At 56.7% G+C, this 23,842-nt stretch overlaps 1 protein-coding gene across 3 annotated transcripts in view; it reads right to left on the reverse strand.

The window, feature by feature from the left end:
- Nucleotides 1-8,764: 8,764 nt before the first annotated feature.
- Nucleotides 8,765-23,842, reverse strand: part of PCBP3 (poly(rC) binding protein 3) — a 68,073-nt gene continuing 52,995 nt past the window's right edge. For all 3 annotated transcript variants that reach the window (XM_035030022.1, XM_035030023.1, XM_035030024.1), the window contains exons 10-14: nucleotides 18,298-18,376; nucleotides 17,511-17,570; nucleotides 14,630-14,682; nucleotides 10,837-11,006; nucleotides 8,765-9,907 (exon numbers count right to left, since the gene is read on the reverse strand). In XM_035030022.1, the coding sequence (XP_034885913.1) occupies nucleotides 9,871-9,907; nucleotides 10,837-11,006; nucleotides 14,630-14,682; nucleotides 17,511-17,570; nucleotides 18,298-18,376 (399 nt within the window). In that variant the 3' untranslated portion in view covers nucleotides 8,765-9,870. The remainder of the gene's footprint in view (nucleotides 9,908-10,836; nucleotides 11,007-14,629; nucleotides 14,683-17,510; nucleotides 17,571-18,297; nucleotides 18,377-23,842) is intronic.

The raw sequence follows: 23,842 nt of genomic DNA on the forward strand, positions 1-23,842 counted from the left end.
AGGGAAGTGAGCAAGGAGGGAACTGATGGTTTTGACCACTGAGTTGGCCATTAAGTTGACATCGAGCTGCTTGAGTCTGAGAGCCAACAACCTTCCTGCTGGGCACTTTCTCCGGCTGGCACCAGCTTGCGGCTTGGCCCCCAGTCTGGTGGCAGAAAGGAGTGGGCAAGGGCATTAGGAAGAGGGGCCCAGGGAGCTGAGCAGCCCGTCAAGGGTGCACACCTGGTGAGCACCACGTCTGGGTTCGGCACACAAGCTCGTGTACAACCCACCACCCCATGCCCGCTGGGTCCCCCACGTCTAACCCCCGCAGCCTCCCAAGAATCAAGAAGGGGGCACTGGTCCCACGGTGAGGAGCGCCGAGGTGAGCATTGCCCAGTCAGGTTTGGGAGGCCTCCCGCCAAGACCCACCACCTCAGCCAGGAACCCAGCAAGTTTCTGAAGGTCAGATCCCAAGTGTTGGGGAAGACAGCACGACTAGCTGCCTTCCCACTACTGTGCAAGCCCTGGGCTGGAATCAGAAAGCTTCTCCGAAGCCTTATGAAACATCGTCCATCTAGGCGAAGGGATCTGACCGGATGTAAGACCGAAGGCAGAGTGACTGCCGTCCTGCCTTCCCCCTGCTTCCTGTGTCCCAGGAAACCCTGGGTCTGGTCACCCCCCCCCCCCCCCCCCCCAGCAACATGGTGGCACCTGGACGCCGATGCCCCGCCCAGGCTCCTGAGGGTGGTAAAGGTCTCCCAGTGCCTCTCAGGTGGAGACTAGAAGTTAAACAATAATCCTAAATATTTTCCAAGTCTTCAGGAGACACAGGACGGGCCTCGGCCCTTCACAGCGGGCCCCGTCCCCGTGACCGGAGAGCCTCTCGGAGACCCGACCTGGACAGCAGCAAGGGGCCGCGGTCAGGCTCTGTCTCCATCTGTGGAGTGAAGAGAAACGAAGCTGGGGACAGCCAGGAACGCTAGGAAATCTCGGGATGCCAAATATAGGGGCTCCTACTTTGCCTAATGGAGGCAAAGCTCTGCTCAGGCGAGACTTGTTTTCATCTGTCGCCGTGGCAACACACCCTTTAATCAACTGAACACAGCCGCCTCTCAATCCTTTCAGCACAAGACTTCTTGTTCCTGCCAAAATTAGTTTTGCCCGACTTTATGCTGTATGTTTGACCATGCTGTGCATTCTCGGACCAAAGCCGCAAGCCGTCACCACCTGGGGCACCGCACTCCACAGTGTGGCAAACAAGCATGGACCTGCGTCTCAGACAAGGCCGGGGTGCCTGGCGTAAGCTGTGGCGCTGGTCTGTGGCCCTGCCCCAGCCCCAGCCCCACGGCGTGGCTGTGCCTCCTCCCCTTGGAAGGGTGAGTCTCCCTGCCCCTCATTCTCGGGCAAGGGGAATTCACCCCAAGTTGGAGGGAATTAGGAATCGCCAGGGCACAGCGCTGTTTCTCAGCCTCCTGCCCAGGTTGACCCCCTCGGCCCGGCTCACACCGGAGCCACGTGCCCTCTGTGGACCGTCCACGTCTAGGGACACATCCCAGGGTTACATCGGGGGCCGGCGCACACAGCAAACACACGAGCCAGGAATGTGGGGTGCTGCCCCCCGTTGAGCTGCGGCGTGTGTCATGTGTTTCCCCAGCTCCTGTTGGTCCTGTCAGTGGAAACACCTAAACAAGTGAACTGACACTTGGCAGCAAACGTCCAGCCACCCCGTCACCTCTGGGTCCGCCAGGGGATCGGGGCTGGCCCGTGCCTGCCACCCCCCTCTTTCCGCCGACCTTCTTGCCCTCCTTCCCACCGTGTCTACAGCTTACGAGACAGAGGCGCCGGCAGGGTCTGGTGAACCGCACGTTTGTCCCGAGGGAGGACCTCCTGCCTCCTGCACAGCCTCACATAACGGGGGCGGGCGCTGACCCCAGACCTTGTCCGTCTGGGGTAAGAGGATGTTCTCAGGCTCCTAACAAGGTTTAATCCACTTAATACTAATATCTTCACTGCCTTAATTTTTTTTTAATCTAAAAATCCTGCCTCCTGAGGTTTATACATCAACCATGAAGTTCCCGAGCTGGGACAGGGCAGCTCACGGGAGGCAGAACCCCACCAAGAGCAATGAGAAAAACTGGGTTTAAAAACCACTATCAAAGGTACTAGAGAGGTCCCGAAGTGGCCCAGAGTGGAGGCGCTGCGGTCCTGGGGAGACGGGAAGCCTGTGGAGGGGAGGCTGGTGTTCTATGGCAGCTTCCCCTCTGGAACCGGGGGCTCAGAGAACAGGCCCCACTTCGTCACACTGGCTCTCCCTTCAGGACGTTTGCCAGCTCTTGATCCTCACCCAGCAAAGGCCAGCCGGCCGCCCAGAAAGCCGCTCAAACCTGGGTGGGGCCTTCCAGAGCCTGGTGGTGCTGGGGAGATAATTCAAGTTCAAAACCTGCCGGGGGGAAGGGCCTTGGTAAACAGCCGGGGCCGTCAGTGGGGCGTCTGAGGGCTGTGCCCACGTAGACAAGTCGCACAAAATCTGTAACCCGTCCTCGCCAGGCAGAGCCAACCCATCCCTTCTCTAGAGGAAAATGCAATCATCCGGCGCCGCCGGAGCCTGCCGCCCACCACGTTCACACGCGTCAGGTGTCTGACACTGTCGAAACCTATCGGGGACACCAAGAACTGGGAGAAAAGACAGACACGAGAAACAGACGCATGGGGTTCCAGAGTCTATGGTTTCCGGACAAGAACTCTAAGTGCACTGTGGTTGAAATCCATAAAAACTATCGAATGGACATCTGAGAATTGGAAAACACAATGAATGGAGTTAAGGACTCAAAAGATCAGTCTGACGATTAGACCCAAAGAAATGAATGATTTCCAAACTGGAAGGAGAGACGGGCGCCGGAAAGAGAGAGAGCAGAGGGAGGAGGCTCGACGGGCAATGTCGAACACGCTCATCAGCGTCGAGGCGAGGGCAGCTGCCCTGCATCAGGGAAACAGCCCCGGGAGCGAGGTGTGTGGCGTCAGGACAGGTGGGGAGTGCAGGGAAACACATTTTGAATGGCACAGCATCAAAGCCGGTGGTGGAACATCCTCCCAGGCCCAGGGGTGTGAACGTGCGAGCTGCTCCCGGTCCAAGGAGACGCCCTCCCCCGTCGGAACATTCCAGCAGGGCAGCAGCGTGCGGGCAGCACGCGGGCGGCTCACACAGGTGAGGCGCCGGCTGACCTCAGCACGCCTGCGGTCCGTGGCGCAAGAGGACCTGATGAGCAAAGGACACCCCGAGAGATGGTGTGAAGAGGCAAACGTTTTGGGGATAAGACCCCCACACACGTCAGGTAGTGGCCGGATGCAGCCGTGCAGCCGCGATTTAAAAAGTGGTCAGCACTGCTCTTCATTAGGACTTCACACACGTACACGTCAGCACGTGTATTTCCAGAATGACTCCCTGGCTGCAATTCCAGCCGAGGCCGAACATCACCCAGAGAAAAAGGCTGGCGCAGCCTGCAAAACATTAAAGCTTTTCCTGTAAGAACAGGAGCCAACAAGTGACGGTCAAAGACCACAGTGGTACAGACGAGAACCGTGCTGAGAAAATAGAGGACGTTCGAGTAACAAGAGAGAAGACAACGAGGGGCATTTTCGGGACGAGGACACAGGCACGACGACCAGAGGCGCAGCTGCGCGGGCTCCGCGGGGACGGGCTTCGTCTGACGGGGACGCACCAGCCCCACGCCGGCTCAGCACGGGTCAGAGGGTTCACACGGCCTGCAGGCGCGTCGAGTCACCGTGTTTACACCTGAAACTAGTGTAATGTGTGTCCACCGTACTTCAATCAAAAAAAAACATTAAAAAAAAAAAGGCAGTTTCATTTTACAAAACCACGATCCCAGTAATATTTTTCAGAGATTTCAACAATGGACAAATGAGATGCTTCTCAAACAGATAATTGTAAAAAACTAAAAATGGTCAGACCATGTTGAGATCCCAACTGCCGTGCTGGGACTGATGGCTGCCAATCCTGTTTTCTGTGTGAACCGTGTCCCAGGCGGTGGGCTTGGTTGTGTCGTGGCTGTCGGACTGAGGACCCTCACATGTCAGGTACGTCCACAAGCAAAAGTCTCCGCTCATCCGAATGACACAGACGTCCCAGAGGACGCACTGGACGCAGAAGGAGCATCAGGGTTGCTACAGTGACTACATTTTAAAGAGGTTTATCTTCCAGGGGCATGATAAAAAAATGGCAGTTTTCAAGTAACAGAAATGAGTAAACTATCCCTGAATTTGATACAATTTGTCAGAGCCCTCAGAGAAATGTAAACATGAAATAAACACTATGATCCATTTATTCAAAACAGTTTATGAAGAATTAATCAAAAGAATGGGGAACGTCTATAACATGCAGTGGCAAATAAAACAAACCAGGGCACTTCCGCTTCTGACCGAAACAGAACAAGGAATGGATTCATCCTCCTGCCTCAAACAAAGAAAAAAACAAATACAGAAAACAGAGTACACGGAACAATGATTTTCAACACACTGGACATGGGCAGCAAAGGGGAGTGAGCCCCACAGCTGTCCCCGTTGGAGGCCTGGAGCGTCCCTGAGCGGTGGTGTGGACAGAGAGAACGAGACCTCGCCAGCCGCCCGACAGACCGGGGCAACTCAAGTCGGCAGGACAGACAGCAGGGAAGGACAGAGCTGAAGGGAGAGGCCTTGGGCCGCATTCACAGGTCCGTCAGTGCATGAGTGTAAGGAAGGTACTCAAGAGAAATGGAAGAACCATCTGGAAGGATTGGAGGGAAGGGCAGCCTAGTCGCCCCTGCAGAAAAGATGATGAACTTGAAGGCATCTCTGTAAACTGTCAAAATGAAATACTCAGAGAAAAAAGGGTTAACAATAAAAAGAGCAGCAGGGAGCTGGGGACAACTCAAGGCATCTCATAGATGTGTGATTGGAGACCCTGAGAGAGAGAGGAGGGCATGGGGTGGGGGCAGAAAATATAGCTGAAGAAATAATGGCTGAAAACACCCTCCAATTTGGTTTTCTTTTCTTTTTTTTTTTTTAAGATTTTATTTATTTGAGGGAGAGAGAAAGAGCACGTGCACACAAAAGCAGGGGGGAGGGGCAAAGGGAGAGGGAGAAGCAGACTCCCCACTGAGCAGGGAGCCTAATGTGGGGTTTGATCCCAGGACCCCGGGATCATGACCTGAGCCGAAGGCAGACGTGTAACTGACTGAGCCACCCAGGTGCCCTGAACATACCCCCAATTAGATGAAAACTGTGAGCCCCTGCAGGACCCCGAGCACAAGCCACAGAAAACCACACCAGGGCACGGCGTACCGAGATGCTCAAACCCAGCAATACAGAAAATGCACTGATGCATCCCCCGTCTCACACACAGACCAAGACAAGGCTGGCTGCAGGTTTCCTGTGGGAAACAAGGTGAGTGACTGGGCAGTGGAGGGACATCTGTAAAGTGTCGAATAGACCAAACCCAAATGAACCTGTCAAACTACAACTGCGAACCCAGCAAGAGTTCTCTCAGAAACAAAGATTGAGGGCGCCTGGGTGGCTCAGTTGGTTAAGCGACTGCCTTTGGCTCAGGTCATGATCCCGGAGTCCCTGGATCGAGTCCCGCATCGGGCTCCCTGTTCAGCGAGGAGCCTGCTTCTCCCTCTGACCCTCCCCGCTCTCATGTACTCTCTCTCTGTCTCATTCTCGCTCTCTCAAATAAATAAGTCTTAAAAAACAAAAAAAAGAAAAAGAAACAAAGATTGAGTGCAGATCTGTTCAGACATCGGACGCCTGAAGGAGTTCATCGGGAGCGGGCCATGCGACGAGCAGTGGTAAAGGACGTTCTGAGAGCAGGACAGTGGTGCTGGGCAGAAATTGGAGTCTGTACACAGAAACGAAAAGCACCACAAATGGTAATTATGTGGGTGGGGAAATAAAAAAGATTTTTTCTTATATAATCTCTTTTAAAAATATAAGAATGAGTTTTCATACAAAAACAATGACACTGTACTGTGGAGTATATGACCCGTGTATACGTGAGATGTGTGACACAGTGTGAAGGCCAGGATGGGAGAGAAGACAGTACACGCCCAAGTCTCTAAATCCCTGTGGAGGGTCACTTGAAGGTGGCCTGCGGGAAGTTCATAAACCGAAGTTCAAAAATAACAAAATAAAGGGTTATGGCTAAGAAGCCAACGTAGGAGATACAAGGGAATCACAAAAATGTTAAGTGAGTCCAGAAGAAGTCAGAAAATGAAGGAAAAAGGAACAAAGAATATGGGGGACTGATAGAAAACAAACAGCTACGTGACAGACTTAAATCTAAATACATTAATAATCACGTTGAACGTAAATGGTCTGAGTATCCCAATGGAAAGATTATCAGGTTGTATTAAAAAATCCAGACCTACAAGAAATTAACTTTAAATACAAAACACAAATAGCTTAAGAGTAAAAGGATGAGAAGATACCCTTCAGATTAGCTAATGGGATGAGGAAGGTACCTTAAATTAGCTAACACTAATCTAATGAAAGCCGGAGTGGTTGTGTTGGCATCAGACAAAGTAGACTGCGGACAGAAGGACCCTGCGAGAGATAAAGAAGACCATTTTGTAATAATAAAGCGGCCAACTGCTCTGGAGGACATGACAACACTCAACATTTATGCACCCAACAACAGAGTTTCAAAACAAACAAAGCTAAAATGGATAGAACTTCAAGGAGAGACAGACAAATCCATGCTACGCTGTTGCATCAGTTGTAAGATAGAAGATTAACACACACAAATCCATTTTTTTCTATAAACTAGCAATGAACAACTGTGAACTAACGTTAAAACATTTAAAGCAGTATAGAAAACATGGCACACTTCAGGATAAGTCTGACAAAAGATCTGTAACCTGTACCTTGGGAACTTACAAGACCCTGTGAATGAGACACACCGAAGTGGAGAGAGGCACCTGGCTCACGGGTCCAACAGCTCCATTCTGTTAGGCCGTCATCGACCTTCAAATTAATCAGCAAGTCCCACACCATCCTAATCAAAACCCCAGCAGACTTTTTGTGTGGAAAATAAGCAACTGATTCTAAAATTCATGTGGAAATGCAAAAGGACCTAGAACAGTGACAACAACTTTGAAAAGAAGAACAAGGTTGGAGGAGTAACACTACCTGATTTCAAACTCATTACAGGGCTGAAGCAACCAGGACTGCGCGGTGCTGGCATAAAGATAAACACATGGATCAATGGAACAAAACAGCTCAGAAATAGGCCTGCACATCCATGGAGACTGATTTTTGATAAAGGTGCAAAGGCAATTCAGTGGGGGAATAAAATTACAAAACTTCTAGATGAAAATATACAAGAAAATCGTTGGGATCTTGGGTTAGTCAAAGATTCCATAGATACGACACTAAGAGCAGAACCCGTAAGAGAACAAACTGATCACTGGGACTGCATCAAGACTAAACACTTGTGCTATTCAAAGGACGTCACTGGAAGAGCGAAAAGACAAGTCACAGGCTGGAAAGAGATACTTGCAGAGCACGCGTCTGATAAAGGACTCACACTTAGAATATGTAAAGACTCTCAAACCTCATACTTTAAAAAAACACATTAAAAGATGGGCAAAAACGTCGAACACATACTTCAGAAAGAAGGTGTAGATGTCCCATGAGCACAAGGAAGGATGCACGGCGAGCGGCCGCCCCAGGCCCCCTTGGATGGCTGAAGTGACCAAGACTGAGCTGCACCACACGCTGCTGAGGACGGGGCGTACCTGGCCCTCCCGCACACTGTGGAGAGAATGTAAAATGGTACAGCCACTTTGGGAAGCAGTGTAGACAGGTCTTAAAAGGTTAAACATATACCTATCACATGGTCCAGTCGCTCCACTCCCAGCTGTTTATTTATCCAAGAGAAACAAAAGTAGGCATCCACACGGAGACTCGTGCGGGAATGCTCACAGCACTTGTGTGTGCGTGTGTGTGTGCGTGTGTGTGTGCGTGAGTCTGCCCCACTAACACCTCCTTGCTGTGGTCTGGAGCCACTCCCTGGGGCCCAGCTCCTCACCGTACCAGGCAACCCTTGGGGTCGGTGACACGCTGGGCACCCAGGCACCCTCTTCCTGACTCCTGGTGGGGGTCCTGCATGGAGACCCCGCAGTGCTCCCCAAATCACTCCTGGGCCACTGCTTCCATGTCTCTCTGGCTCAGACTGTGCTCCCATCACAAACCTCAGAGCCCCTGTCTCATGTCACCCCCAGCAAGTTCCAGCTGAGTGTTTATTCTTGGCTGCTGCCGCAGGCCTGCTGCTCATGGGTGGAGAGTCATCTTCCCAGAGCTCAGACCAAGAGCCTTCCTGCCTGCCTGCACCCCCTCTTTCACAGCCCACTTCTGATCTGTTAGCAAGCCTTAGTTCTTCTTCAAGATACTTCTGGAACCCAGCGCTCCCAGCCCAAGCCGCACCTTCCGTCAGTCCCTGCAGCCTCCCGTGCTCAGCTGGCCCCACGGGCTCCACTCCCGGGCCTCCTGCCCTCCTCTTCTTACCTGCACAAGCCCCAGCTGCCCCCTCCACCTGCTCTTCTCCAGAACGCCCACCTCAGGGGCCACACCTTGCCTACCCACGTAGCACTGCACTTCTGACGCCCTCCCCACCACGGCTTTCTCCTACTTTGTGGCACCTTTTGTTTTCTAAGACACTTATTCAACCCATCCACTGGCCATCCACTGCCCCTGTGCCCGGAAGAAGGCCTGGGTTCACCACAGCCCCACCAGCTCCTGGGCCCTGAGCACCTGCCCTCGGCCAGGTGGCCTGGGCACACAGGGCACACAGGGCACACAGGAAGGGCCACAGGGCACACAGGAAGGGCCTCAGGCCTTTGTTGTTTGCCCTGGGCGAGTGTGGGGGCTATCCACGGTGGGCCCGTGTCCCACCCAGAGCTTCAGTGTCCAGAAGAGGCACAGAGGCTTTCAAGGTAAGCACAGGTGAGCAGACAGTTCTGCAGTTTGCAAAAGCAACACGAGAATGACCTTGCAAATCAGACATTCAAAAAGGGTCGGGGAAGAGACGAGATGCTGATCGGTGTGATCAGCCGGCAGGCCAGCCTAGGGTGTGTGTGCGTGCGCACACGAGCCCTGCGGCTGGGGGGTGCAGACAGGAGCCAGAGCCGGTGAGGGGCAGCGCATGGTATTTATTGAACTACAACGTGGTGCAGAGGCGCTTCCTGGCCAGCCCCCCGAAGACGCCTGGGGGCCCACGTGTGCGTCCCCAGCATGTGACCATTCAGTGAAGTCAGGACTCCAGCACCCCCACCTCGCCTGCACTGTGACCCAGGACCTGGTGCTCCGTTCCCCCTCCCCTGCCCCCAGTGCAGACCTGTGTGGACACGTGGGCCGAGCAAGCACAAGCTCCGGGGGGGGTTGGGGGGCCGAATCAGCAGGGGGTGCTGGGTGGGAGCAAACCGGCTCAAAGCAACCACAGTTCTAGGCGGTCTAGGAGAGACGGCTTGTGGGAAGTGCTGTCAAAACGTCAAAACAATTCTTAAACAGGTACATGGACACTAACGGACAGTATTTCTAAAATGTCACAGATGGGAGTGCCCCCAAAGCATTTAAAATAATTAACACCGCATGCCAGTGCATGAACACGTGAGCATAAATTAATTCCGAGAGAAGTATCAGGGACAGAGCCTGGAGCTGACACACAGATATAATATAGATCTGCTTCGTTAGCGTGTGTATGTCTATGGCATAGACGACTTGTTAGTAAAGAAAACCTCTATTTATATTTGCGACGAATGGCGGGCGGGCGGTCTGTACAGAGTGTGCAAGCCGGGTGGAGGTCAGGGTTCATGGGTCGGAGGCCATCGGGCAGGATTAGAGCGCACCCATCCCAGTGACCTCAGATGTCAGCCTGGAAGACACAAAGGCACAGGGGGACAGGTCACAGTGTCCTCATAAAACGGGACCAGAAGCGAACAGCTCGCTCTGTGTGTTCTCACAGCCTTCGAACCCACCTCCCTCTCGGTTGTTAGATGTGTGGCCATGAGCTGGAGACCAAAGTGGGGTGGAGGGAAGAGGACCCACCGGGGACCAGGTTGGTGGGGTCTGCCTTCCCTGTCACCACGTCAGGGGTGTGACACTAACCACCTGGACAAGCATCGGCCACCACGACCCTTTCTTCAGCAGCTGCTCTTGGAGGGGAGCCAGGGTCGCACTGCCCACGGCACGGAGGGGAGGCTGCCTCCCACGTCCACCTGGGCCTCCCCAGAGCCCAGCTGATCTTCTGAGTTAAAGAGCAGGGTCTGGCCCCGGGTGTGGTCACACTATGTTCTCTGACACGTCCCTGGGCAGGGAAGCTGAGGCGCATGCTCAGCCCCAGGAGCTCACCCGCCCCTGGTGTACTCCTCTGACCCTGACAGTTTCCAGATTCGCTGCTTGGCAAGGGTCTGGGTGGCAGCGGCAGTGTCTTTACAACCACAAGGCGTGTGAGAGGAGAGTGGTCTAGTAATGCGCTCTCTGAAACTCCCTAACCCAGTTAGCCCAAGTGTGTGACCTCGGCCGTGCAGCCATGGCCCCTCTGGAAACGCTCTAGGCTGTAACCACCTCACCCCCCCCAAGAATGTCCAGGGTGAACGGTCAGGTGTGAACGTGTGGAGCGGGTGTAGGGCCCCACGTCTATGTGGAGACTGTCTCCATCACATCCCACCCCCATGCCCAGCCAGGAGAGCGAAGCCACCAGGGAGGACCGGGCAGGGTCTGGGCTCTCGCCATGGTGAGCCAGTCCCTCTGAGAGTCTTGTCCGGCCAGCGACACATCAGACAGGGCCTTGTGAACACTCACCTGGCATTGATGAGGTACTGGGCAAGGCTGATGTTGGCTGGGGTCCCTGTGATGGTGATCTGGCGCTCGGATGACCCTTCTGTGGCATTGGCAATTTTGATCTGAGCTCCAGACATCTGTCGAATTTCATTGATTTTGGTCCCTTGGCGTCCAATTATGCAGCCTATTAGCTAGAAAAAAGGACGGAGGACTTCCTTAGAGAAGAGCCCCTCACCCCGAGCTGAGTGCGTGCAGAGCCCTAGGGAGGCCCCAGAGGGAGGACAGCCCAGCCTTGGTGTCCACCCCACTCCACAAACTCCGCCCTCCCAGAAGGACGAGGCACTGCCCATCCAGGAGGCAGGGTGCCAGGCAGCTTTCCTGCTGGGGGTGAGGATGCGGATGCCCGGGCTCTGCCTGCTGCAGCGAGTCCTGACAAGTCCCAGAGGGGAGGGGCACCCGCTGCGTCACCTCCCCTGGTGTCCTTCGGGGACCTGGGAGATGGGGAGCATGCAGGCGTCAGCACCAGGGCCCTCTTGGCCGTGTCCTCGAGGTGGAGAAATGTGTGTCTGAAGCCAGAGTTTAAAGCTCTCTGCTGCCTAAAACCCGTCTTCTGATGAACTTGGGTGAAGTTCTCAGGACATGTCGGATGCTCCCTATCCTTCCCACTGTGTGGCCTCTGGCCGCCCTGGGCCATCTGAAGGAAGAGGCGGTCATCAAGAATCAAGCAGCCAGAAGGACAGGAGCCAGGGCTGCTCGGGACACACAAGGAGCCACGCGCAGGGCTGGGCTGCAGCCTGAGCTCTAGACCAGCTCTCTGAGGCGGCCCACCCTGCTGGGGGGGCAACTCGGGCCCCAGAGAAGCCTCCACGGAGGAGGCAGCTGCACCTCTCCATGTTCACTGTGGGCAGAACCGAGTCCCTCCCTGAGCCGGGGCCGCTGAGGTCAGCTCGGAGAGCAGGCACCGAGCAGGGCAGGGCCGGTGCAGCGGCTTCTGAGTCGGCCTCCCCTGGCCCGGGGGGTAAGCAGCCGGCCGAGAGTGTCAGCAGGGCTAGAAGCCCGCTTCTGTGGGATGGCAAGAGGAAGGAAGCCCATTTACAATCACACACACCTCTGGACCTATTTAATGACACCAGCTCTTGTCCCGGAGGTGACCTCCAGCTTCTCAGTCCTCTCCTTTCCTCGGTTAGGTCGGCTGCCTCACTAGAGTCTCTCCACATGTCCAGAGAAGCCTCCACCCCAGGGCTGCTCAGCTTCCTCCACCTCCTGCCCCCAGCTCCCAGGCCCCGCCCCTGACCCCAGGCCCCGCCCCCAGCCCACGCCCCTGTCCCCCAGGCCCCGCCCCCAGCTCCCAGGCCCCGCCCCACCCCGAGGTCGGGGCGGGAGCCGCTACTGTCCCTCCCTGGCCCGGAGTCCTTGTCCCGCAGCAGAGACACCTGGAGCGCTGCCCTCCGACCGCGCCGGGCAAGGCAGGGGCTGCTGGGCTCGTGGGCTGCATGGGGGCAGCAGCCCTGGCCCCTGACGGAGGGGGACGTGGGCCAGCCGAGTCCCCAGAAGATGCCCGCCCTCAGGAGGATCCTCACACTTCGTGGCCCCTAGCAGCCCAGTCTCCCTTCCAGAACCTTCCCCCTTCAGTGCAAGTGGCGTTTGCGAGGCTCCTGCAGAGCGGCTTGTTTTCTCCGATAACCCTGAGGAGACGTCTCTCTGGCACGCAGTCCCCACGCTCTCTCAAACTGCTTCCTGAGGACGTCCTCGCGCCCAGCCCTCTCGTCTTCCCTGGGGCCTCACCCCTGCGGGGCCCTGCGCTGCCCCCCAGCCGGCCCGGGGGCTCCCGAAGCCGCCCCTCACTCCCCACTCTTGTGGAACGCGTCCCTCCTCCAGAGAGAGCAGAGGGGTGCAGACGCCGGGCTGGCCCACGGCTCTCCTGCGGGCAGCAGTGTCCTGGGCAGCTGGAAGGGCCCTCGGACCCGGCGGGCGCGGGCCCTCCAGCCCTGCTCTGCAGCCGTGGGCCACGCAGGCCTGCACGGCTGGGCTGCCGGGGCCTCCTGACCCCAGGCGCACGCAGCCGTGCCCAGCTCTCTCCTCTCAGCCGGTGGGCTTCCACGGGAGCCTGAAGGGAAGTCACAGAGACTTTCAAGGACCGTGGCCCCTTCACTGCTTTGCCCCTGGAACCAGCCAGGCACGAAGTCCTAAGAGAAGCACAGAGTTGTGGCTTCTCCTAACTGGGTTCAGGGCTGCACCCCAGGGCTCTGTGGGAACACACCTTTCTCTCATCCCGGTACCGCCTGGGTGAGCCCTTAGATCTCTGGGTGATTCTGGGGTTGGGACCAGGGACAGGGCCCAAGTGTGGGGTGACCACAGGCACAGGGACAGTGAGGGCCCAACGGCGACATCGGCCACGGGACCCAGAACGCCACCAGAGGCAGCTCCACACACAGCTGCCGGCCCTGACCCGGCCTGGGTCCCCGTCACCATGCCAGCAGGTGGCTCTGCTGTGGAAGCTGCACGTGGTTTCGGTTACCACACGCTCCCGCCATCCGGAAAGTCCTGCTGTGGCGGCCTGTGGGTGTGGGCAAACTCCCCTCCGCACAACCTAGCTTTGACCAGGGGCACGGATGGGCATCATGGGAGATGCGCATCTGAACACGGGCTGATGCACGCACGCCTCCCCTGGGGGGCCGGGGTGAGCATGAGAACGCCCCCTAGCAGTGCTGTCACCCAAATCCTCCTCCCAGGAAGGGCCCCCTCGGAGCCTCCTTCTGAGGGGCTCCCCGGGAGGAGGCGGGCGAGGTGGCGCCCATGTGCTCCAGGGGGCCCCACGAAGCGGCACCCTGCTCGCTCTCCGAACGAGCCTCATCCTCTTCCTCTTGTTTTCTGGGCTCATCTCACTTTTGGAAGGAAGGCTTGGGCAAGAAGACTCCTGTCATTAGTGAAGTGGTCTCGGTAAAGGCTCAGAGGAGAAGCCCCATGGGTGCAGTGTGGCCCCTGCATTTAGCATGTGGGTGAAGATTCGGGGGCTGCCTGCAGCCCAGCTGCTCGAGGATCATCACGTGGGAAGGCAGTGTCGGGAGCTCCCAAGAGCAGAAACACTCTCGCCTTGAGACGCAGGAGCGCGTCACCTGCAGCCGGCCACCAGGGCCCTGATGAGGGCGGCGTTTCCGTGCGGAGTGGGGGGGGGTCCCTTCCTCTGGTCCTGCGGCTCGCTACTCTCCCGCCCTGCGGCTCATCCCTGTCCGTACTTGGGATGGGCCATCCCCCTGAAGCCACAACTCTGTGCTTCTCTTAGGACTTCATGCCCGGCTGGTTCCAGGGGCAAACCGGTGAAGGTCTGGAAGGCCTCAGTTCTAGGGCAGGAAAGGCCAGCTGACACGTGAGCTGGGAAGGCCATGTCCCCCAGGCGGCCGCCTTCCTGTGCGACTGAGCCGCTGCCCCTCAAGGACATGTGGCCCACACCCACCCTGGTGTCTCAGTTTCCGATCGGAGTCAGCATCCTTAGGATAACCCAGGGGTTCGGAGGACAGGGCAGGTAGGGCTGAGCATGTGGAGGGTGGCTCATAAGGCCACTTTGCAGCTGAGCCCTGGGCAGGGACGGGCTGTGGGCACCAGGTGTGGGCATCCTGCTACAGCAGACCCTCCAAGCGTTCCTGGCCCACCTGCTCTTCAAGGGTCAACCCCGAAGTCCCCTTAGCTCCTTTCCTGTCTAGTCTCTAGGGAGCGTGACATCACGTGCCTTTTGTGGCCCCTATACCCAGCTGTGGAAAGGGCGGGGAGCGGTCCCAGGCAAGTCAGGGCTGGCTGAGGACTCAGGCATACTCACATCATTGGGAATGGTGAGCTCGTGAGTGCTGGCCGGGGGGCTGGCGTCCAGACCTGGGCACACCAAGGGGACAAGGTTAGGCTGGCAGCAGGCTGCTCACATCGCGCCCGGCACCCGCCCCCATGGAGCCCACGGGTGGGGCACGCACGCCCGGGGGCCCAGGCCCTGTGAGCTCTCAGTCCCAAACTGCAACCAATGTCTGGAGTCCCAGCTTCTCTCAAAACAAGGACAAAGAGCCTCCGCACAGTGACGTTCCACGTTTTCATTTTGGGCACATGGTGATTTCACTCCTGTGCCATGCCGTGCGATGTGGGGATGCCCTTCACAGACCTCTGGGGGACCATGCTGAGCGGCCAAGTGTGTGTCCTGGGCCCCCTGTGCACCCCCAGGCCGGCTGCTCCTCCTCCCCCTCTGCCCCAGCAGAGCCACGGGCCCCGCACCGCCAGCCCCGCAGCCCAGCCCCGTGGCCCCACCACACAGGCAGCTCTCCCACCCCGACAGCCCCATGGATTCAATGGTCAACCAGTAAGCCGTGAGGCCCAGTGGAGACCATGTGCTTCTGTGCTGAAAGTGCAGACACAGGCCTAACTGATCACCAGGCCCCCAGTTTTTATCTTTACAATCTCAGCTCGGGGCCTAGCAAATCAGAGACAACTTCTCGAACAGCTTCTCATAGGACGAGATCTACTCTTGCTCCCGAAACAGGGACAACAGAACATGCGGTGGGCTTCGATAGGACCAGCGGGCTCCCTGCCCTCAGCACTTCTGTCTCTGTCTCCGGAGGCATCTAGAGCACCAAGTCCATCCACAGCGGATGCCCCCAATCCTCCCGGCAGGCCCCACGCGTGCCTGGAGCCTCCACCTGCAGAACCACCATCGCAGCCCGGCTCATACCATCAGAATATTCCGGAGCCTGAGCCCTCTCTTCTCCTCTCTCCTGGTTCCTGTCTCTGCCTTTGCCCCTCAGTCTACTCTCCACAGGCCCAGAGAGGCCTAAGGAAACACAAGTCAGACGCCTTCAAGACTGTGCCAAGCCCACCCTGCCTCCCCATGTTCCTGCCATTGGCCTCCCCGCCCACCCCCATCCCTCCCCTCTTCCTGCTTCTTCCTCCACCGCACTTGTGTCCCCAACACTAGACACACCGTGGTCATCAGTCTCTGCCACGAGAGACCCCACCAGGGCCCGCCGTGCTGGTGGGTCAGTTGGCAAGTGCTGAATGAACCAGTTCATCCCCAATTGTCATTTCCTTTTGCACAGCTAAATCTAGAGTTTCTGTGCTTTATCTTCTTTTCAGAGAGGTATTTTCAATACAGTTATCTGGTTGTTCGACCGTCTACATACATTCCGTAAATAGTGACATGCAAAATGTCATCTACGAAATTTTCTCAGTCCTTTGTGAGCCCCGGACAGGAAACTCCTGCATGGCTTGCTTTGGGATGGACATAAAGCCGCGAGTCATATCCGTTCACCTTGATGGGTTCTGATCCAGGGGAGGAAAGTATCAGACTTCTTTTCCAAGAGGGCACTGACATAAACTGCTGGTCCGGAGACACACCTGTTTACAACTGGCATTCCTGTATCTGAGGGCCACGTGCCCTGGTGGTGAGTCTCCCTCATGAGATGCTGATGCCGTGCACACCGGGACAGGAATCAAGCTTCACCACGCTTTGCGAGCATCGGTGACATCGCCCCAGTCTCCATGCATGTGTGTGGGACACGCATGCGTGTGCACGCTCTCCCTCTGGGTCCCACGGGGCCTCGGGGTGGGAGGTCATCACAAGGACGCCTTAAAGAGGCCATGCGCACACATGTGCCACACCCTTGAGGCCCACAGGTGGTGCTGGGGGAGCCAGGGCAGGGTCTGTGGGCGGCTGGCCGGGTGGGCGCTGTGTGTCCCCGGCAAGCCAGGCCCTCGGGTCGCCAGCTGTCTCTGGGAGACCATTGCTGGGTAATTGTATGAAATCATGTATAAACTGCTGAGGACTTACAGGCACATGTGTGTTATCACCTAAGTAAATAACTTTATAAGGGTTGATACCCATTTCGTAATCACATACGTCCTATACGTTTTTCTCTACCTATCATTCATTAAACTCTGCATTCACTGCATTAGGGGCTGCACTGCGACGGGACCGATCTGGGGCGCATGGAGCATCAGAGCCCGTGTCTTGGCCCAGGGCGCACAGCTAGGCTCTGGGGCCCAGAACCCACCGATGGGGTGACAGCCAGTGACCGCTGGAAGCGCTGCCCTCCTGCATTCCCCTTCAGCTGGACGCCTGCTCTTCTGCTCTGACCCCGAGTGGGACGGGAGAGCGGGTGGTCCCCCCTCACGGGGAACCGGCTCTGCCCGGCCACCAGCTCTCAGGTGGCGTCACTCCCCAAACCTCCGGGGGAATGGCATCTGCAGACCCGAGCCTGCCCTGCGACAGCCTGGGGCATGTTAATGCAACCAGCTGGGTGCAGACAAATCTGGCCCAGGGCACTCTGCTCCTTGACCCTGTGCTCTATCTCCTATGAAATGCATTTCCACAAAGCACACGTCACGGTCAATTCTTCGCTGTAGGCCCCCCACACCGTGCTGTTATAATACAGGCATCGGCCCGTCACCTCTGGGGCCTTCGATGACGGGCAGCTGCGCTCTGAGCACCTTCCGAGCCTGTGAGCTGCCACCACCTCCCAGCAGCGCCCGGGGCTGACCCACGGGCCGGCCACACGGGCTCTGTCCCCTGACAGCACTGAGGCGCTCGCAGTCCCCATGGCAGACGCGATTGGGCCTCCTTGCCCCTCCTCCCGCCAGGTCGGTGACCCGGAGCCCGGGCAGGGGCGGATGCACGGCCTTCTGGGCCTGCCCTCTCTCCGTTTAGTGTGCTTCTGTTTTACCTGACGACTGGCCCATCAGATTTTGAGCTTCTTCGGAGGAGTGTAAAGGCAGCTTTTCTCCTGGAGAGCAAAGAAGAGACAGATTTAATGTTTTGCCCTCAAGGAGATAAGCAAGGTCACTTCAACTAGGGAAGCTCAAAATCTGACTGGCGCATGCACAGCAGACCAGCGTGTCCAGTGTGTGGTCACCTGCACGGCTGCCGAGGCGATGCCCTGCCCGTATCAGGGAGGAAGGAACGCCCGGCTGGCCAGGCGCAGCGGAGCGAAGGCCCACCCCCACCCTCGTGCCAAGTGGGTGCCGATAGTGACCGTGCCCTGGGCTGGGGGCTGGCTCATCTCAGTTCTCCCTGGGGCGGGGCCGGGTGCCGTCCTGGGCAGGTGTCACTCCTGGGCTGGCACGGGCCTCCTACAGGAGGGCATCCCGTCTGCTTGTCTGAGCTCTTGCTCCTGGAGAGAACAGGCTTCGGGGCTGGCCAAATGGATGTGCTCAGCAGGAGGGGCCCTCCCAGGATGCCTGTGCGCAGTGGAGGGCAGGCGTGGACCCTCGAGGCAGCAGACGTCGCTTCGCAAGAAGGCCATCGTGAGGTGACCAGCCTACCGCAGTAGACACACAGACCTCCCCGCCCGGCCCTCTGCAACGTGCACACTGCTGCGTGTCTACACTGCGTCCTCGGCATCCTCAACTAGAACTGTACCTGTTTTGCTCGCCACCCTGAATAATGACAGTTCAGAAAGAGAGTCCCCAGGTGAGAAGAGAGGAGGTCAGAAAGGGCAGCTGGGTACGTACCGGGGAAAGCGGGGTTGGTCTGTCCGAGGGGAGGAAAGGGGGTTTGCTGCATGGCCAGCTGGTGGAGCTTGGTCAACTGCTGGGGTAGGAGGGACATGAGAGCTAAGAAGATTATTGTCATCGAGCACAAGTCACACCAAATTAAAAAGGCAGTAACAGAACGTTGTACAAATAGATATAGAGGGGGCCATGCGGACACATGGCAGACGCAGCAGAACACAAGGACTTGGCCTGGGAAACCAATGGGCCACTGGGCGGGCGCACCCAGTTCCTTTCCTCTCCTGGGCTCCCTGGCAGCTCACATAGGCTTGGCGGGCAGCGACCCCCAGACTGCATGCAGGCGAGGGAGGCCAGCGGAGGCCACCAGGCCCCTTGGCTCGGCGGGGAGGGTCTGAGAGCCACAGAACAGGACCTGCTGGGCCCCTAGGGGCTTCAAGATCAGGTCATGCTGTCCTCACAGAACACACGCACCTTGTGACTGATGCCCCCTTCTGCAAACCTGGCCCAGCCCCAGCCCCAGCTACGCCTGGACCTCGTCCTGGGCCAGCCCTGCCTCCCCTGCAGGGCCTCCCCAAGCTGGTCTTCTGGGACTCCCAGGATCACAGAATGTAGTGCTGGAAGGTTCTGTAGGGGGCAGGTGAGCGCCTCCAAGAGGCTGTGAGGGCTGTTAGAGTCTCACGACTACGACCAGGCCGCTCTCTCTCCCCTTTTCCCCCACCTACTGGGCTTTCTTCAGTTGTTTTTACCTGGGCCTCATTTCTTTTTTCTTTCTTTGTTTTTTTAACTAAGCTCCACGCCCAGCCCAAGCCTGATGCGGAGCTTGAACTCATGACCCTGAGATCATGACCTGAGCTGAGATCAAGAGTCAGACACTCAACCGACTGAGCCACCCAGGGCGTCCCATCTGGGCCTCATTTCTTAAGTAAAAACCCCAAACAGCAGAAGGTAAAGGTAAACGTGGTGAGTCCTGGCCATATTTTGGGAACTGAAGGCTAATTGCTGGGCGCTCAGAGGGATGCCCTCAGCCTAGCTCACCTGCAGGGCCGACACCGCACACTCCGGGAAGTGCACTCAGCTCCTAACCTCCTCCTGACAGCAGGCCCATCCCGAGCGTGTCCCAGCTCTGCTCTGGGGCCGGCCCTGGACTCCTGTCTGGAGGCGAGGACGGGGCCTCCCCGGAGCCCCCGGGGTCAGCGGGCGGGGCACACAGGGAGGAGCTGGTGTCCCCACTGGACACAGGTGTGTCGGGGAGGCGGTGATTGTGTCCGAGACACAAACACCCGACGCCCAGGAGCCTTCACAGATGCACCTCGAAGAGAGGAGCGGGTCGCTGTGGGCCTTCAGCAACTTAGCCCCACACAGAGACGAACAGCAGAGCCCCTTCCAGCTTGAGGAGGACCATGGCTGCCCCGTGTGCCGTGCCTGTGGGCGCGGTGCGGGCGCAGGGGTGCGCGGTGCGTCGGCGCTCTGTCCAGCTCTTGTAGCTCCCACAGCGCGAGGTGTGTGGACCCCAGCTGCAGCTGGGAGCCAGGCCACGGCCACCTGTGGCCTCCTGGTCATGCCTTCGAGGTGGAACCTCTGCCGTGTGAGCCCCGGGATGTGAGGCGGGCCGCTGCTGCAGCAGAAGTGACCACGCCTGGTCTCTCCTGGCCGGCCCCCGTGACACAGCTATCAGAGGGCCTCCCTCTCCCCCTCTCTTCCTGGAGAGGGCAAGTGCCTCTAAATGCAGGCTTCTCCCTGTCTTCTGGGGTGCTCCCTGACCTGTGGCTCTCGGGGGGGGCCTGCCCAGGGAGCACCGGCCACATTGACTCGATGAGCCCACTCTGGGGGCATCTGTCATGCCCCGGGGTCCTGAGAAGCACAGGTTAGGGGGTGTGGTGACCTGGAGTCAGGTCCAGCAATGACAGTCCCTGATGAGGTGGTGCGGGTCAAGGGTGCACCTGGGGCTGAGGGCTGACCCTGCACCTGTCACGTCTGCCCCATGACCTAACACCACTGAGCTTTCTGACCTGAGCAGCCACTCGTCGGAGGCCCCTGAGGAAGATGCCAGAAGAGCACACCCAGGGAACACCATCATGGGGACACCCGCTGAAGTGACAGGGACAGGAGGTGACACGTGGCCTGCACCCGCTGTGCCTCAGGCAAGATGACCCTGCAGGAAAGGGGCCTGGAGGTCAGAGAGCCTGCTGCATGGCCTGGGCAGCCTAGCGAAGGCTCCTCTTTCAGGAACAAGTGGGAAAGATGGCAAGTACCCCATGGCCCCCTGGGGTATGAGGAATGAGGAGAGGGTGAGGCTGTCTGTGGCTGGGGAGCTGCCTGGGAGCCGGACCGCACAGACCTGGTCCCGGGAACCTGCGTCTGGCTTGACGCGACCAGGAGCCACAGCGGCCGCAGGCCCGAGCCCCAGCGGTCACCTGGCAGGGGTGCGCCTGAACCCACCTTCAGGCGGAGCTGGAGCCTGGCTAAGGTTTCAAGGCGGTAACTACGAGTTCCTAGGTCGGAGGAGAAGACCCCACTTCTGGAGACAGCACGTGGGAAGCTGAAGCACAGAGGCTGTGCGAGTCGGGCTCAGGGCTGCCGGGCGGTGGGGGGCTGGGCATGCAGTGTGCTCTGACCGCCACTCGGGTTTCCATGAGACGCAGCGCTCACACAGGGACAGTGGCCTGGTGCATGACCAGCCCCCTGAGGGCTCCAGCCCTCTGCCCAGAGGACGGGCCAGCAGGGAGCCTGGGGGTGACCCTGGGGCCACGAGGTCTGTTGGCCTGGCTGCTCGGGGCTCTTGTCCTGCCACCTCTCCCGTCAGGTGCTTGTGCTCCTCCCATGGGCAGAGTCCTCTCCTGTCTGTCCCGAGGCCCCAAGAGTGCACAGCTGTGTGTTGGTCAGGACCGCAGGGGACAGCAGTGGAGAGCGGGGCCCTGGCGGCGGAACTGGCCTGGGTTAGCTCCAGCACCAACCAGCTGGGGAGGACAGCTCATCTGGTCTCCGCAGACCTCCGTCCTGATCTGTAGGATGGGGGAATCAGGAGAGCAAGCGGCCGGCCACCAAGTGCTGTCCACCTCAGCTGGGGAGCATCACCATCGAGAACAACCTGGGGCTTCCCCACCCACCTGTCCGCAGCTCCGTTACCTCAATGCTCCCCTGGTGTCTCCATCACCTCCCTGGCAGGTAAGCAAATGCGGTGCGTCCAGCGGGTTGGCACAGAGCCCACGAGCACACGTGCTCCAGGCGCAGGCGGACGAATGCTCCCCGAGGCTGGAGCATCAGCAGTCCTGGCCCTAAGCTCTCCTACTGCCAGGCACTGGGTGCTTTTCATGAAGAAACGGCCACCCCAGCGGTGAGTCTCCCTCCACCCATGCACCAAGAATGTAAAGTGATGTCCGGCGGAGACTGGCTGGGCACACGGTGGTCCAGCAAGCAGACGGGCAGAGAGGCGGATGGATGGTGTCAGCTGGCCTCCCTCTTGTCTTGGTTCTGTCCTTAATTAGTCCAGCACTTCATCTCCTTGGGATGTAATTTCTACATTTTTTAAGGAAGGAGCAGAAAAAGTGCTAAGGGGATTCCTACTTTTTGAGACATTTTTGCCATTAAAAAATCAGACTCCCAGTACTCACAAGTGCCTCCAAAACACTGGGAGGGAGGGAGGCAGGGTGGAAGGAAAGGGAGGGTGCAGGGGGAGGGAGGGGCAGGTGTCCTGAGATGGACGGCTCTCTGTCCCTTGTCTTTTCCACTGAAGGTTGGATTGGAATAGAAAAACAGACAAATCCTAAATGCCGACAAAGGCTAAAACTCACTGAGTTATCACAAGACGGGCGCGCTCTGCATCTGCCACTCACTGTCAAGAACAGACCACTGTGTGGGCTCAGGCTGCGTTCATGTTTCCTCTCCTGTGAAATGCTTGTGTCTTTGCCCGTTTTTCTATTGGGTTGACTTTTGCTCAATCACAAAAACTCCTTTTATATTTCAGATATTAATCCTATTTCAGTTGTATGTGCTAAGAAGATCTTTTTCCCACTCTCCTTTGGTGCCTTTAGAGAAAGATAATTTTTAAATTTTAATGTAGTCAAATTCATTTATATTTTCTTCATGGTTTGTGCTATTTTGTTTACGAAACCTTTCCCTGACTTGAGAACAGAAGGATCTTCTCTATTTTCTTCTAAAAGTGCTGATTTCCTCCCTTGTGTTGACGTTCTTGACACATGAGAAGTGTTTGGGTCATTGTTCCCACACGGATGACCACGGCCCGTCCTCGCCCCTGCCATCTGCACCGGCAGCTCCCTGGCCGGCGTGGGCAGGCCCCGGCTCTCTGGGGGGCACACTGGCCCAGGGTTGCCCCCGGCGCCCAGACCCCGTCTCCAGCAGTACGGCTCCACGGCCAGTCCCTGCATCTGTCAGGACAGCTCTCCCAACCGTCTGTTCTTTTCATAGGTATCTTGGTGATTCTTGGCCTTTGCTCTTTCATATAAATTTTAAACAGCATGTTAAATCCCTGTCAGGATTTTGACTGGAATGGTACTGCATTTGTACCTCGATTTGGGAAGAATTGACATATTAAAGATATTTCATGTTCCTATCCATGAAGTTGGTATGTTCCCCCCCTCCTTTTTTTTTTGTTTTTGGGCTGCTTTAACTTTCAATAAAGACAAGTTTTTTTTTTTTTTAAGTCATCTTTTAATTATTGATTTCAACTTAATTGCTTGGTGGTGAGAGTATAGCCTCGATGATTCCAATTTTTGGTAGATGGTGAGTTTTCTTTACAGCGTAATGTGTGATCCAGGAATGTAGACTTTTCTGGGACTTACTTCCCGTTGTGTAGAATTGGGTTCAAGCTGTATCAGTCACAGCAGAGTCATGGGCAGGCTCCCTACATGTCTGTCAAATTTTAACAAACCTTTATGATTTGTTAAGTTTTTCTTTACATGTATTTGAAGATATGTTTCAGGTGCATACAAGTTTTGAGTTTATATCTTCTGGTGAACTGAGCCTTTATCAATACGTAAATGACTATAAATATAGAATTTGCCTTAAGGTTTTGTTTTCCCCCACTGATATTAATGTTGGTATGTAAGGTTTCTTGCGGTTAGTCTTTTCCCAGGATAGCTTTTCCTATCCTTTCAGTATTTCTGGGTCTTTATTCTTTAGGTATGTCTCTTGGGGGAAAAAAATGCTAGATTTTTTCCCCTGTTTTGTTTGCTATTTGTTTAGGGCTTTTTTTTTTTTTTTTCTTTTTTAAAGTCTGACAGTCTTATTTTTTAACTGGAACATTACTTCTACTTTGATCATAATTACCCATATAGGGACTAATTTCTGCCATTTTATTTTATTTTTTTTAAAGATTTTATTTATTTATTTGAGAGAGAGAATGAGAGACAGAGAGCACGAGAGGGGAGAGGGTCAGAGGGAGAAGCAGACCCCCCGCTGAGCAGGCAGCCCGATGCGGGACTCGATCCCGGGACTCCAGGATCATGACCTGAGCCGAAGGCAGTGGCTTAACCAACTGAGCGACCCAGGCGCCCTCTGCCATTTTATTTTATTTTGCACCTGTAAC

The sequence above is a fragment of the Mirounga leonina genome, unplaced genomic scaffold, assembly GCF_011800145.1.
Source record: "Mirounga leonina isolate KUSES-001 unplaced genomic scaffold, KU_Mleo_1.0 Mir_353, whole genome shotgun sequence".
Classification (NCBI taxonomy): Eukaryota; Metazoa; Chordata; class Mammalia; order Carnivora; family Phocidae; genus Mirounga; species Mirounga leonina.